General features: G+C 42.1%; 1 protein-coding gene across 2 annotated transcripts in view; it reads right to left on the bottom strand.

Moving 5' to 3' along the window:
* Positions 1–483: 483 nt before the first annotated feature.
* Positions 484–12,885, bottom strand: part of LOC118114528 (dmX-like protein 1) — a 47,826-nt gene continuing 35,424 nt past the window's right edge. For both annotated transcript variants that reach the window (XM_035164983.2, XM_035164985.2), the window contains 10 exons: positions 12,315–12,401; positions 11,370–11,488; positions 10,799–10,946; positions 8,635–8,695; positions 8,074–8,201; positions 7,434–7,511; positions 7,170–7,261; positions 6,956–7,008; positions 6,497–6,714; positions 484–4,110 (listed from right to left, as the gene is read on the bottom strand). In XM_035164983.2, coding sequence (XP_035020874.1) covers positions 3,880–4,110; positions 6,497–6,714; positions 6,956–7,008; positions 7,170–7,261; positions 7,434–7,511; positions 8,074–8,201; positions 8,635–8,695; positions 10,799–10,946; positions 11,370–11,488; positions 12,315–12,401 — 1,215 coding nt within the window. In that variant the 3' untranslated portion in view covers positions 484–3,879. The remainder of the gene's footprint in view (positions 4,111–6,496; positions 6,715–6,955; positions 7,009–7,169; positions 7,262–7,433; positions 7,512–8,073; positions 8,202–8,634; positions 8,696–10,798; positions 10,947–11,369; positions 11,489–12,314; positions 12,402–12,885) is intronic.

Genomic DNA, 12,885 nt, shown 5'->3' with positions numbered 1-12,885 from the left:
ATGTATGAAATGTGTAAATGTTCCTCAAACCCACGAACACTCAGAGATTTATCACCTGGATCTGCAGCTGAGTTCTGGTTCACGCTCACCGCTCTGAGGTGTTGGTCTGCAGCAGGAAGCTCGTTTCACCAGAGAAGTCGACAAACAGACAAACAAACAAACAACCACAGTGAGAAGCTGGTGAACACATCAGAGCATTTAGCAGCTGGAGAGACAGATATTTCCCAGAAGAGTTGGAGGAATGTTTGACTTATATTCACCTGGTGGACGGAAACATGATTCACAATTAATCCTCATGTTTCACTGGAACTGTTTGACAAGTTTGGAGTAAAACACAAACGTGTGTGTTGAGGACAGAAGTCATATTTGTTTCTTTGATAAAACTGTTTGGTGTTTTCAGTCAGAAACAGTTTCATGAAACTACAAATCAAACACGGATGTTTGGGAGTTGCTTGTTTTTTTTAAATGACAAAACAAACCTGCTCATGTTGCATCGTTTTTTATTACATTGGTACATTTTCTGTATATAATACATTGATTTACACATTATCTTCATTATAAAATTAGAATCTTCTGATCAAATTCACATTTGTAAGATTGAAGAGAGAGGAAAAAAAAGGGAAGAAGTGAAGATTCAGTTATTTTTTATTAAGCCGAGTGAGGAAAATAAGAATCAGGATTTGATTAAAAAATAGATTTTTATTCTCCAGTTTCTGTCGGAGCAAACATGGTTTAATTTTTGATAAAATGGATTTTATTCTCTCATCCTCCTCAAACCACTTTGATTCGCGGGGGAAACAAAAATCACAATCTTGTTGTTCACGCTCACAAAAGGAACAAAAACATAAGAAAGAAAGAGAGATGAATCCAATAAGAAGAAAAAGAGCAGGAAATAAGATCACATCCACCTTTTGATCAGTTAGTCTATAATCCTAAATATGCACATGTTCCATAAATATTTGTATATAATTATATTCTTCATAAAGTGGCTTCTGTCGTAATTACCTACTGTTCATCTACGACTAGTCGTTATTAATACGCAGTTAATATGAGAAGCCTCGCTTGTGGATCTATGTATTTACACGACTGCAATAAATCGGCTTCATTTAAAAGCTTTTCCTCAGTTTATCCTCCCTGAAATCAAAGCGAATGTACATGTGTTTCCCTACAGCAGCACAACAGGGGTCTGTGGGTCGCGTGAACGGATTATTATTACCCTCCTTCACACTTCACTCCTGCAGTCGCACCGGCCGAACGTACACTTCCCAGCAGGAGCTGAAGGCAACGTGCTGTGTTCCGATGATAAAAAAAAAAAGACAAAAAAAGACACTGCGATGATAATAATAAAAAAAACTAAAGTGATATTGTTGTGACTTGTTCCAAAACAAGTGAAAGTCAAACCAGATAAAGTTTGTTTGTTAATAAAGTGAATATTACTTCAAGGGAAACAATATTGTTTCCGAGGCAGTTTTCAATCACGGCCCATGTGGAGAATGAAAGTTTGGAGTTGACGAAAGATGCGTCGTCAATGGAAATAAAACTTTCGCACGACACAACGAGAAATGCGTTAAAACCCAGAAGCCCATTCATCGTCCACGGCAACGTCTCCTGCTACATGTTCATCAGCTTAATCTCCAACATGTCAAAAGAAAGAAAAGAGAACCGGTGGTATTCATGGTGTCCCACTGCTCCAACAAGAACCTCAAACTAAAGCTAATCTGTGCAATTTTAACATCAGTAATAATCTGTATTATCAGGACCAACAGCAGCAGCAGCTGTTGGAGAGTAAGGACACTTAATAATAATAATAATAATACCACTGATATAATCTAGGCCTGGATAAACACACATCCTACTATATATTGTAATATTATCACTGACTGCTTTATCCAGCCTTGTACTTATCTGCATCACAATACATCGAGTTTAGCTTAATCCTGATGTGCAAATGAAAGAGAAACGGTGCACGAACGTTAGGAAACACTGGGCGACGGCACATTTGTAAATCTGGATCAAAGCCAGTGACATTTTGGAAAATACGTTATTTTATTCACTTTCTGTCGCAGAAGGTGAGAAGACTGATACTCTCATGTGTGGCTGTTTAAAAGAAGCTAAAGCTGCAGCTTTTCTCTTTAGCAGGATTGGCAAAAATTGATTTGGGAGGAGTTTTATAATCTAGACTATTTAAATATATATATATTTTTATTTATCTGGGTTTTTTTCACGTGCAAAATGTTCAGCTAATCTCCGGGGGCGTGGCGATACTGCGTGAGGTCCGAGTGACGGGTGCGTGCAAGTGTTCTGAGAGTTCGACTCAAATCGACATATTGTTAGATTTAGTGCGACTCACAAATAAAACGCGAAACAACTTTGGAAATGATAAAAAAGATGCTTCTTGTAAATCTGAAACTCGCCTTTTGAATCTGTTGTCAATGCATCCAACGGTTTACAGAAAGCAGGAAATGCCACTTGAGAATTTGGTGCGATTTTAATTTTGGAAAATATAAAAACATACACCCTAAAAAAAAAAGTAGGGCTCGTGTTGTGGCTCATCCCATCACAACAGGAAACTGTTTACAGATCAGACGAGGTCAAAGGTCACATCTGCTCGTGAAAAGTCGTGTTTAATGGAACCGAACCCAAAAGTAATAAAAGTAATAATATAAAATAAGGCAACTGCAAAGCCATGAAATTGTGTGACGTCCATAATCAGCTGTAAAACTGCTAAAATGACTCTTAAACAAGTTATAATGTCGTGAACTTCTAGGTGCAGATTCTGTTACATCATGACAGAGCTAGGCTAACTGCCTTTATGCTAACTGTCTTTATGCTAAGCTAAGCTGAGAAAAGCTAAGCAGCTACCGACCGAAGCATCGTACAAACAAAGTGGCATCAATCCTCTCATCTATCGACTCCCAGAAAACAAAAAATATATATTTTCTAAAATGTGAAACTGCTGTTTTACCTTCAGGAAACACATTTTTTCATTTCAACTCAGGCTGGAAAAGTCCATCAGCCACATGAGAGTGCGACGGAGTAACAGTGACATGAAACTGACGTCCTGTGATTCCTGTAGCGAGTTTAACACCTGATCCTCCAGCTGAGCTGGTTGTTGTACGAGGGCACGAGAATGTGTGACTGGATCGAATGTGCTTTGTAGGATTGTCCACTGCTCTGGCGGCTGCATTGTGCTGAGGTTCAGGTTCGGCAGTGTTGTACAGTCGCCACACGTTTAATCCCGTTAAAGGGATCATGTATCTGCGTGAGGCTCCGCCTCTATCGACTGAGCGCCCCAGCAGTGATTCCAGAAGAGCGTCCTCTATCGCAAAAGCTTTACTAATGTGAACTTAAGAGAAGCCGAGGCTGTTAACGACGCTGCAGCTCGGACTCTTCAGCTGCTTCCTGCTTCTACAGCTTCACTTCCTGTGCAAATAAAGGCTCCGCATGTGCTCGTCCGCAGACGCTGAATTGGCAGTTTGTTTGTGAGAATCTCCTGCTGGGTCGTCAAGCCCTCACGTCTTTACCCTGTGCCCACTTTAACTTCCACAACAGTTTGAAACGTTTGTGTTTGGTCGACCAGACGCTAAGTTCCACACAGAGCAACCGATGTGATCATTTCACTCTCAGGGGGAAAACCTGAATCAGATGAAACACTCTCACTCTGTCAAAGTCTTTAAATCCTATGAATATTTCACCTCTTTCTCCATGAAAGTCTTTCTTCATTTAAAACGTTTCAGAACACTTTATGTCATCGTTTCTGACTCGGCCTCGTTCCCCCAACATGAACCAACGTTCAGGTACAAAGGAACTTTTCATGACAGTTCCAGAAACGTTGCTCCATCATAAAACAAACTTCACATTATTCAGATCTGCTTCCGTCTATATGATGAATTTAACATCGTTCTTGAGGTTGTTGTTGTTGTTGCCGACACTGTAGCGGTTGGGGAGGACCCTCAACTTCATGGTCCCATCGGCGCCGCAGGAGAAAATGTGATTGGCCGGCCCCACTTCGATCTGCATGACGCCCGTGCCCAGGTTCCTGAACAGCGACTGGCGGGCGTGCTCGTTTGGAAACGAGAAGAGGAGACACTGCGTGGCCAGGCTCCAAACCTGAGGGGGAAGAAAACAACTTAATACTATTCAGAGACAATTTATGGAGTGAAGATATATCAGATATTATATAATTTTAATCCTATGAAAAGACCAAAACTGAATTGATGCCAAGAAGGGGCCTTTAATTCGTTTATTTTATTCTAAGAAGTTTCCAGACAGACCATCTTTTCACTGCTGCAGGAGATCCATCACTGAAAATAAACTTGACTCCTGTTTGGGAAACGTTTGCAAACAAATCAGTGTCTGTCTGTTTTTATCTGTTCTATGTTTTAGGGGCACGGCTCTAATGACATCAGTGTCTGTTGGTCAGTCGTTCTACCACCTTGGTCCAAACAATAGTCTGTATTTAACAAATGGTCAACGCGTTTCCACTTCTTTCCACTAGAAGCCGATACATCCTGGATACAAACGCTGCCATCTTGCCCTGATCACAGTAGCGATCGGAAGATGGAGCCGCCACATCGAGGTTCCACTACTACACACTCTCAACCAATCACGATGTTTCAACGTGTTTTTATAGCTTGAAATAACTAATTGAAACCGAACTTTACCAGAAACACGAACACTTGAACAAACATCAGTGTGATAAGAACTACTGAGAATGACAGAAATCCTTTTTGAGGAACATTGACGTGTATTCTCAGTTTGGTCCATGTCCTACCCACTAACATGGAGGAGGCAGGGTTTATGACATATGCTGCAACCAGCCACCAGGGGGCCATTAAGAAGCTTTGGCTTCACTTTAGTGGAACTGTCATGTCGTCCATCCTTGACACAAGATTTTGTACGTGCATGGTTTTTCCTCTAGTGCCACCTTAAGGGCAAATTTACAATTTATGATTAAAGAAGCGACAGCAAGGAATATAGTCTAAATCTTCCATCCACATGATGTGTTGTTAAAGGTTTAGGTCTAAATGATCTGCTCTGAGTGACAGACGGCGTCGGGATGATATAAAGTTTCTGCTTTGGTCTCTTCACATAATTTGTTGACAGTAAAAGAAATATTAAATATGAGCTCTGTTATCGTTCAAGTTGATTCGCCCCAGAACGACAGCCTGGAAATTGTGAACACGAGATGAGCGTCCACTGAGATCCATGATTAGCTCTGAGCAACTTGCATTGTTTGATTCCTATTCCCAGCCTGGGAGCTTTATTATTTGATAAGGTTCTTCATAGACTTAACTCTGTATACATTAGTTAATCTTCCACTTCCACAGGCTCTAATCAAACTCTTTAAAAGCTTAGAAATTTGCAGCCACCATATGACATTTTCACTTGGCCGCTATACAATTAACAACTTGAGATGAGTTACCATCACACGCAGCTTCGGAGGATTTTTCTGAGCAATCATGCAGAACCAAAGTCGTTTGAATTTCCAGCAGATGTTTCACTGCAGCATTCCCAAAACATCTGCGTGACACAGTGGCTTCGTGGTCGGTGTGACAGCTGTGTGATGCAACATGTTCCAAGTCCAAACATTTAAAGAGATGAATTATCTAAAGATGGTCACATCTGCTGACGGTCAAAACACTTTCCTGTAGCTTCTCACTTTTGAACATTTCAGTCTAAATCATTCATACGATGTTTCTGAGCAGCTGCTTCATCGCAAGTGCGCCGTTGTTTTCTAGCGACTTTAGCTGCTTCGCTGAAATTTCATGGGAGGGGCCTCATGTGACAATGCAAATGGAGTCAGTTGCTCCAGACGTTAAAATGTCGGAGTGAGCGCATGTGACAATACAGCTGGAAAATATCTGGAAACTTCCCAGCGAGTCAGTGGGCAAGTTGATGATGTTTAAAACGCACGACGGATGCAATGTTAAAGTAAAGTTAATATCTCAGGATGAAGAAGACGTGTCGTACAGGACACGGTGGAATTTATACATCCTGTTCTGCCTCCTCCTGCTCAAACCAGACGCCATCCCTCGCCTGAAGGTTCTGTAAAAGTCCCTATTGTTGTGAACTCATCTGACCCAGACAATCTCCTGCTGCACTCTCCTTATGTGGAAGGCAAAACACAGCTTTTGATGGGGGTCTCTGTCGCTACGGATGAGTGCGACAGTCGATGTGCAGGAGACAGGAAACATTCACACCTGGGTGCAGGACTGTTCTGTCTGGGATGTGTTCACTTTGTGCAGCGGACACCCCCCACTGCTTTAACCTTGGAAAAGTTATGAGAAGTTCACTCCCTGTGAAAGTCTCTCACGGAGCAAACTGAACTTGAAAGTCGCCAACAAACACTATTAAATATTCATGTTTAAAAAGGAAAAGATCGATCAAACTCCCCTATCCTTTTTATGGAGTACTACTCTAATAATTATCAGTAATGTCTTTAATTGCCTTCATTAACGTGGGGATGCAAAATAAAAAAGGTCAGCGAGGATACCTTGATGTTGCCCTCAGCTGATCCACTGATGAAGCAGTCCTCAATCACATCGACGGCCAGAGCTTTGACCGGAGAGTCATGGGCCTGGAAGCTCTGCCGCTGGTGCCTCTGGGGAAGCTCCAGGACGCTGATCCAGCCTTTCCTCCCGCCTGTGAGGAGCAACTGCTGTCGGGGGGCCATGGCGAGCACGGTGGCACCCGACTCGTGGCAGCAGAAAGCTGAGCAGAAGGAGGAGAAACAGGGAGGATGACATATCATGTTGGAATGGGACAGACAGACAACCCGAAACAAAAACAAGATGCATCCGGCCACTAGGCAGCGCAGAGTCAAAAATGTAAAACAAAAAAGAAATGATTATCAGAATTGCTGTAGATTAATTTCTATTGAACAACTACTTCATTAAACAGTTTCAGTGCTTAGGCTGTTGAATAAGCTGATTTTTTTTGAGCTGTGTCTTACCGTGTGCGAGGCTGTTAGCAGGAGTCACCAGAGTGTCCCACAAACACACGTTCCTGGGAAAAAATAACCATGTTACCGTCCAGATTCCAACATTTGCATCACAGTACATCATTATTCCTGTTGGCCACAGCACGGAGAAGTTAAATGGAACAGAATTCAAGTGTGAAGGGGAAATTTATTGAGTAGGACTGGAGCCAAAAATCCTCTTTTTTACCTGTTGTCTGTTGAAAGACCTGCAGTGGCGATGAGGGAGGAGGAGCCCACAAAGACGAAGTCATGAGCCGTCTTGTTGTGGCACTGCAACGTCTGGCAGACAGCAACACAACGGATGGTGAGTAAACGTGACAGTAATCGAGACGGAGGAGAAGAGAAAGAAAAGATTAGAGCGACAGGAAGAAAACAGAAGGACACCGAAGTGGAAAAACATTCTGCAAAAACAGAAAAGTTAGCAAATGAATCCGCTCTTCACATTTCTTACCAGGAATGGTTTGGGTGCATTCCCACTTGTGTTGGTCTGCCAGAGACTCAAACCTCCATCAGCATCTACGATACCGAACTACACAAACATTCAGAGATGAGAGTTTGCTGATATAAAGACAGAGTTAATCCTTCATTTAACATCAGACACACAGAAACACATCGCCCTCTGTTTGCACACGACTGAGAACCATCCTTCCCTTCAGGTGATTTGGATCGTGCTAAAATTACTTTCCCGGAAAAAAATGTCAACGGCCTCATAAGATCAAGCGCCGCTTACATAACTACAGTCAAGAGCTCTGCATGTCCTGTCCAACCGAATGCTTTTACAGCGTATTTAACTCCTGGTCAGAGCAGGCAGAGAGGGTGGTGCTGGCACAGGAGAGGCACCATCTGAGAATATTATTAGCTGGAGGCGAGTGCCTGAGGTCAGAGCGATGAGTCACTCAGATGAAGAACAATGTGCGTTGAAGACAAACTCCCCGCTGCGGCTCGTGTCTGGTTGGTAAAGTTGTGAGCGGACTTGTAAAAATGTTGTTCAATCCGACAGGCGCACATCACGATTGGAGTCTGCGAGGCTAAAAATAATCTGACATGTGTGCCGGTGACGGACTGTTCTCAGCCACGCTCGGCTTCGTTACCTTGTTGCCTTGGTGGTTGAATCGGATCCTGGTGACTCTGGAGTTGCCAGGACTTCTGAAGCAGATGATCTGCTGGGAGTGACCCCACTCGAACATCCGCACGCTACCGTCCTGAGCCCCCGTCAGGTCTGTTCCACGGGAAACAAGAAGGTGAAATCAGCTTGGCTCATTTTCCTCTGGTCCCCACAACATGTTTTGGCATTTCTTTGTCCCCAGAGTTTAATAATTCATGAAGGAATAATTAAACTCTTTATTTTGCACATGCTTCACCAAACCTTACATCTTACGATCAGCATTCAAACGCCTCACAAGTGATTCACCCACTCTGCGGTTTCACTGAATATACAACAGACTGTGGGGCTCACTCATCCTTCTCTAAATCAACAGCAGGACTGAGACCAGAGGAAATAAACATTGCCTCTTGCTAAATATCTGCACAGGAGAACCTTTATCGGCTGATGTAATCATCCCCAGAAGCCTCTTCTCTTTTGTAACAGAGAAATCATGATGTCAGGATAAAGCATTTCATTTCTGTAATCCACTCACAGACATTTTACTTACAGTAAGGCAGTGTGGGATGAGAGGTCATTCTTCTCACATTATTGATATTTCTCTTGATCATCTGGGAGAAGTGAAGAGGAGGAAGAGGAGGAGGAGGAGATTCTTACTGAACTTCGATATGGCAAACAGTCATATTTTACATCAGGGACACTGTACACTGCTCAACAGTACAGAGTTACAGAAAGTTGCAGGTTCTACAGCCTTTTAACAGACACTGAATACGACGTGTTACTGGCTTCATCCGTCATTGTGTCGTTCAGATATAAAGAAGATTATGTTTATTCAGGACCATTACAGAAAAAGAAACCTGTCTGCAGTATGAGAAAGGAAGCAGAGTTAGAAAGTAACGACGGTTGTTCTATCATCACATATAGAATAAATTGCCTTAATAGCTCGGTGACTATTTTCAGTCCTGTATTATGACTGGAGGCCAAGAAGGCAGACATTAACAACAATGTCTTCCAACAGTGCTATTTACAATTATCTTTCTTTTCATATCACAGTACTGCTCGTCATTAACCCCAGAGCTGCAGAATCTGCTTCTACTGGACTTCTCTCGTTCCATCTCCTTGCCCACTTCTCCTGTAACCCCTACGAGTCGCAGATCATGGCGCCGTGACCAAATCACATGGCGGATTCAAGATGTCAGAGCAACGTGGAGCGCTTCAACTTCAGTCCAAAGTGCGGACTTCACACTCTAGTTTAGTGTTGATAGGCCAAAAACTAAAACTGTAGATATGATCGGTTAATAAATAAAATAATGTTCACATTAAAGTATGCAAGACTGGATGGCACAGGCGTTGCATTTATTTCAATATCTTCGTTATTTTTTGTCTTATTAAGAAACAGACAAAAACACGTTACTCGCTGATTCTGCTCTACAAGGTGAATATACTAGGAAGGTGCGGGGGAGGGGAAACGGAGCAGGGAGCAGGAAGAGAGTAACAGGAAAGAAGTGGACAGAGTCTTAAAAATTAAGTTTTAAGTGTTTGATTTTGTCTCAGTTTGACCTTTTATACGTTATATTTGCATTACTTTACTTTACTACAAATAACAAAAACACATAATTTTCCATATTGGATTTTATGTTTTGTGAGTATTTTTGTATATGTCAAGGTGGAAAAAATATTATGTGGTGATAAAGGCAGTTTTGTGCAACTGATCCAAAGAAGAGAACCAGAGCCTGGTTCTATCTGAGTTGTTTTTCTTTCTCACTGTGGGAACTATTAGGTTTGTCTCTATAACCTTGTAAGGTCTCCACCTCACTCTGTTAAATGTCCTGAGATAATATAAGTTGTGATTCGGTGCTGTACGAATAAAGCTGGAGTGAATTGTATTCTGCTCCAACCTCGAGCAAACTGCCCGACTGAGAAATAATCACGATGCAGAGCGGCTCTCACTGTCCAGACAGCATATCGAGAGCAATGAGCAAACTGGTAAATATCAACAAACATGACTCACTGCTGCTCCATTCAAAGACACCGCAACCACCAGAACCGAATCAATCTCCCTCCACACTGCTCTCGCCAAGTTTCACTGCTTCAGAGAAACAGCTTTCACAGACTTTCCATTAAAAATAGCAGGAAAAGGCAGAGATCTGGCCTCACAAGCTGTAGCAGTCAACAGCATCATAATGCCTTAGTAAATCAATGAGGACATCTTGTGTTTGCAGCCACGAGGCTTTTAAGCCACTGAGCCCAGACAAAGACAAATTAGCAGCTTCAGTTTTTGTTATTTTATCCTCTGCTGGTAAAGAAGTTGAAGCCAAAAGCAACGTGTGTTATATTATTATTATTAAATATTGTGACACACACACCAACACCTTAGCTCTACTGCTGTTAACTTGTATTCTACACTATGGAGGCTATGACAAGAACGATCCATCAGTTAATGGCTGAAAACATTTAAATCATCCGTATATGTTCTAGACAAGAAATAAGAAAAATAATATGATCCAGCAGAGACAAGAAACAAGTAGCTCATATTTCATCACACACTGAAGAGAAGATGAATGCACATTAAGAAGCAAGAGTAGTCAAATCATGTTTTGTCTTTTCTCCAGTCTACAGCGTCATCGCCATGACCAGCTCCTAGTCTTGGGTGTGCCTCCACCAGACAACTCCTGCTGACTCAGATATTATCATCACACAGGTGCAGAACTCACCATGGCTGCCCCCCGGCCTGTCTGCATACCTCCCAGCCACGGCATGTTGATGGGTGTGCCAGGGCTACTGTGGGTGTACGGCGTGGTGCCATGGAGGGCGGTGAAGTCGTCACGTGCATGGATCACCAGGAAGTCATCACCTCCAACACTACAGACAGAACATTAATTAGACAAACACTTTCATGACACGACATCACGTTTATATTTCAGAGATGGATGCAGAGATGTTCAGTATAGAAAGACAGCAGGATTTATTGATTTCAAAATAACCGATTGCAGCTGGTGGTTTCTTGTTTGCAGGACAATAGCTGGTTGGTGCAGTGTGCATTTATTGAGCTATTCAGACTAGAAGAAGAACATATTGACAGAAAGCCCCTTTGTTCTGAGATTCTATAACAATCTCTCGAATAGAAGCAGCTACACACAACAAATACATATAGATTGAGGAGTGCACTCATACATACATGTATGTTCACCACCTACACAACCTTGACTGAACCAATCACATTGTCCCATGCCCCCCCACCCCCACACACACACGCACGCACGCAGACACAGATGGCTCTCTTACCCTTTGGTTTCGGCATCATCGTCGTCTATCCATGTCAAAATTTGTGTGGCCAAGATAGATGACACATCCAGCTCCTGAATGTCATGTGTGGAGGCCATGACTAGACAATTACGATTTGCCTGTGAGAACAGACAGCAACAGGACATTGTGGGGGGGGGGGGAGGAAAGGAAAACAGAGAATGTATTTGCAAAATTAGAAAAATTAGAAGATCCAGGAGGTTAAATTAAAAGTATCATATTGTCTACCTCTTCCTATATCAAACCTGAAAACTAAAAACTCAACAACATCAAACGTGCTAAAATATGGCAAAAGATTTGAGCCACAAATATTAGTTGTCAATCTGAATTATGTGTTGAATTTGTGTGACTATGGCGAGTTTTTCAAGATTCTGTTTGAAGACACAACAGTTTAAAACTTCAAATTCAGACACAAACTTTATTTTGATTTGGTTTACAGCACATTGATTTGTACCAACTAGGAAGTACTGCTATCATACACAGCTGAGCTAAAACTGCTTAAAAACAGTAATGGTCTCCACCAACTCCTGAGGGATTAACTGGCTCTGTGGCGGCTAAATGGTTTATTGTGCTCTTTTTTGTATTATTTAGTCCATATCATTTGTATTTAGGTGCATGTACACGCCCCCTTGTGGCTTAATAAAAACTGCTCGTACTAAAACATTTTGTAGGAACCAGTGGAATCTCAATCACTCTGCCGGCCACTCTCCCAGTAACTAACATAGATTTAATACAGAGACTAACCCACAGGCTTCCACAGTAATAACTAAACAATTGGAATCCTATACATTAAGATGAATGTGGACATGCTGAGGTGAAAATAGAAAGACCAGTATAGGTCTGACAGACTGTTTTACTCTGAGAAAAGCTCAGGGCTTCGTTGGTTTATCAGTGCTGTTCAGTGACATCTGTGTAAAAGAGTTGTACCTTGTTGATGGCAAAGGCTGTGATGATGTCAGATTCTTTGTGGATGATGCGTGCTTTTCCTCCAGGGCAGCCCAGCTCTGACCCAGTCTGCACATACACACATACAACAATAACATCAACATGCATATTCAATGATCCCAGCTGAAACATTGGTAAACATTTCCTGCCTTCAGATACAATTCTCTTCATGCTACAGAACCAATGACCTGACAAGATCCAAGGGAGGGGTTGATAAAAAAAATAAAATAAAGTGTCTAAAATAACAGCGCTGATGTTATAAAAGAATTAAGCCTCTGGCCGGACTTACGCTTTGTTTTCTACACTATGTAATAGTTCCACTCAATGTTTTTGCCTTTAGGAGAAAACATGCGAGGTGCATCAGGCCACACTATTAACCACTGCAGCCAACATGTACTAAGTAGGTTGGTGCCATTAGAAAGCACGAACACAACAACCCCTGAGCGATGAGCACAAGCACACACTGAACCATATAGGTCCTATGGGATGTATGCAGTCCCAGCTAAGTGTGCTATACTGTGTCTTAGCTCTTATCTCTTACATTCTGATGCCA

This window comes from Hippoglossus stenolepis, chromosome 9, assembly GCF_022539355.2.
Source record: "Hippoglossus stenolepis isolate QCI-W04-F060 chromosome 9, HSTE1.2, whole genome shotgun sequence".
NCBI lineage: Eukaryota > Metazoa > Chordata > Actinopteri > Pleuronectiformes > Pleuronectidae > Hippoglossus > Hippoglossus stenolepis.
This window is presented reverse-complemented; position numbering and strand designations above follow the sequence as displayed.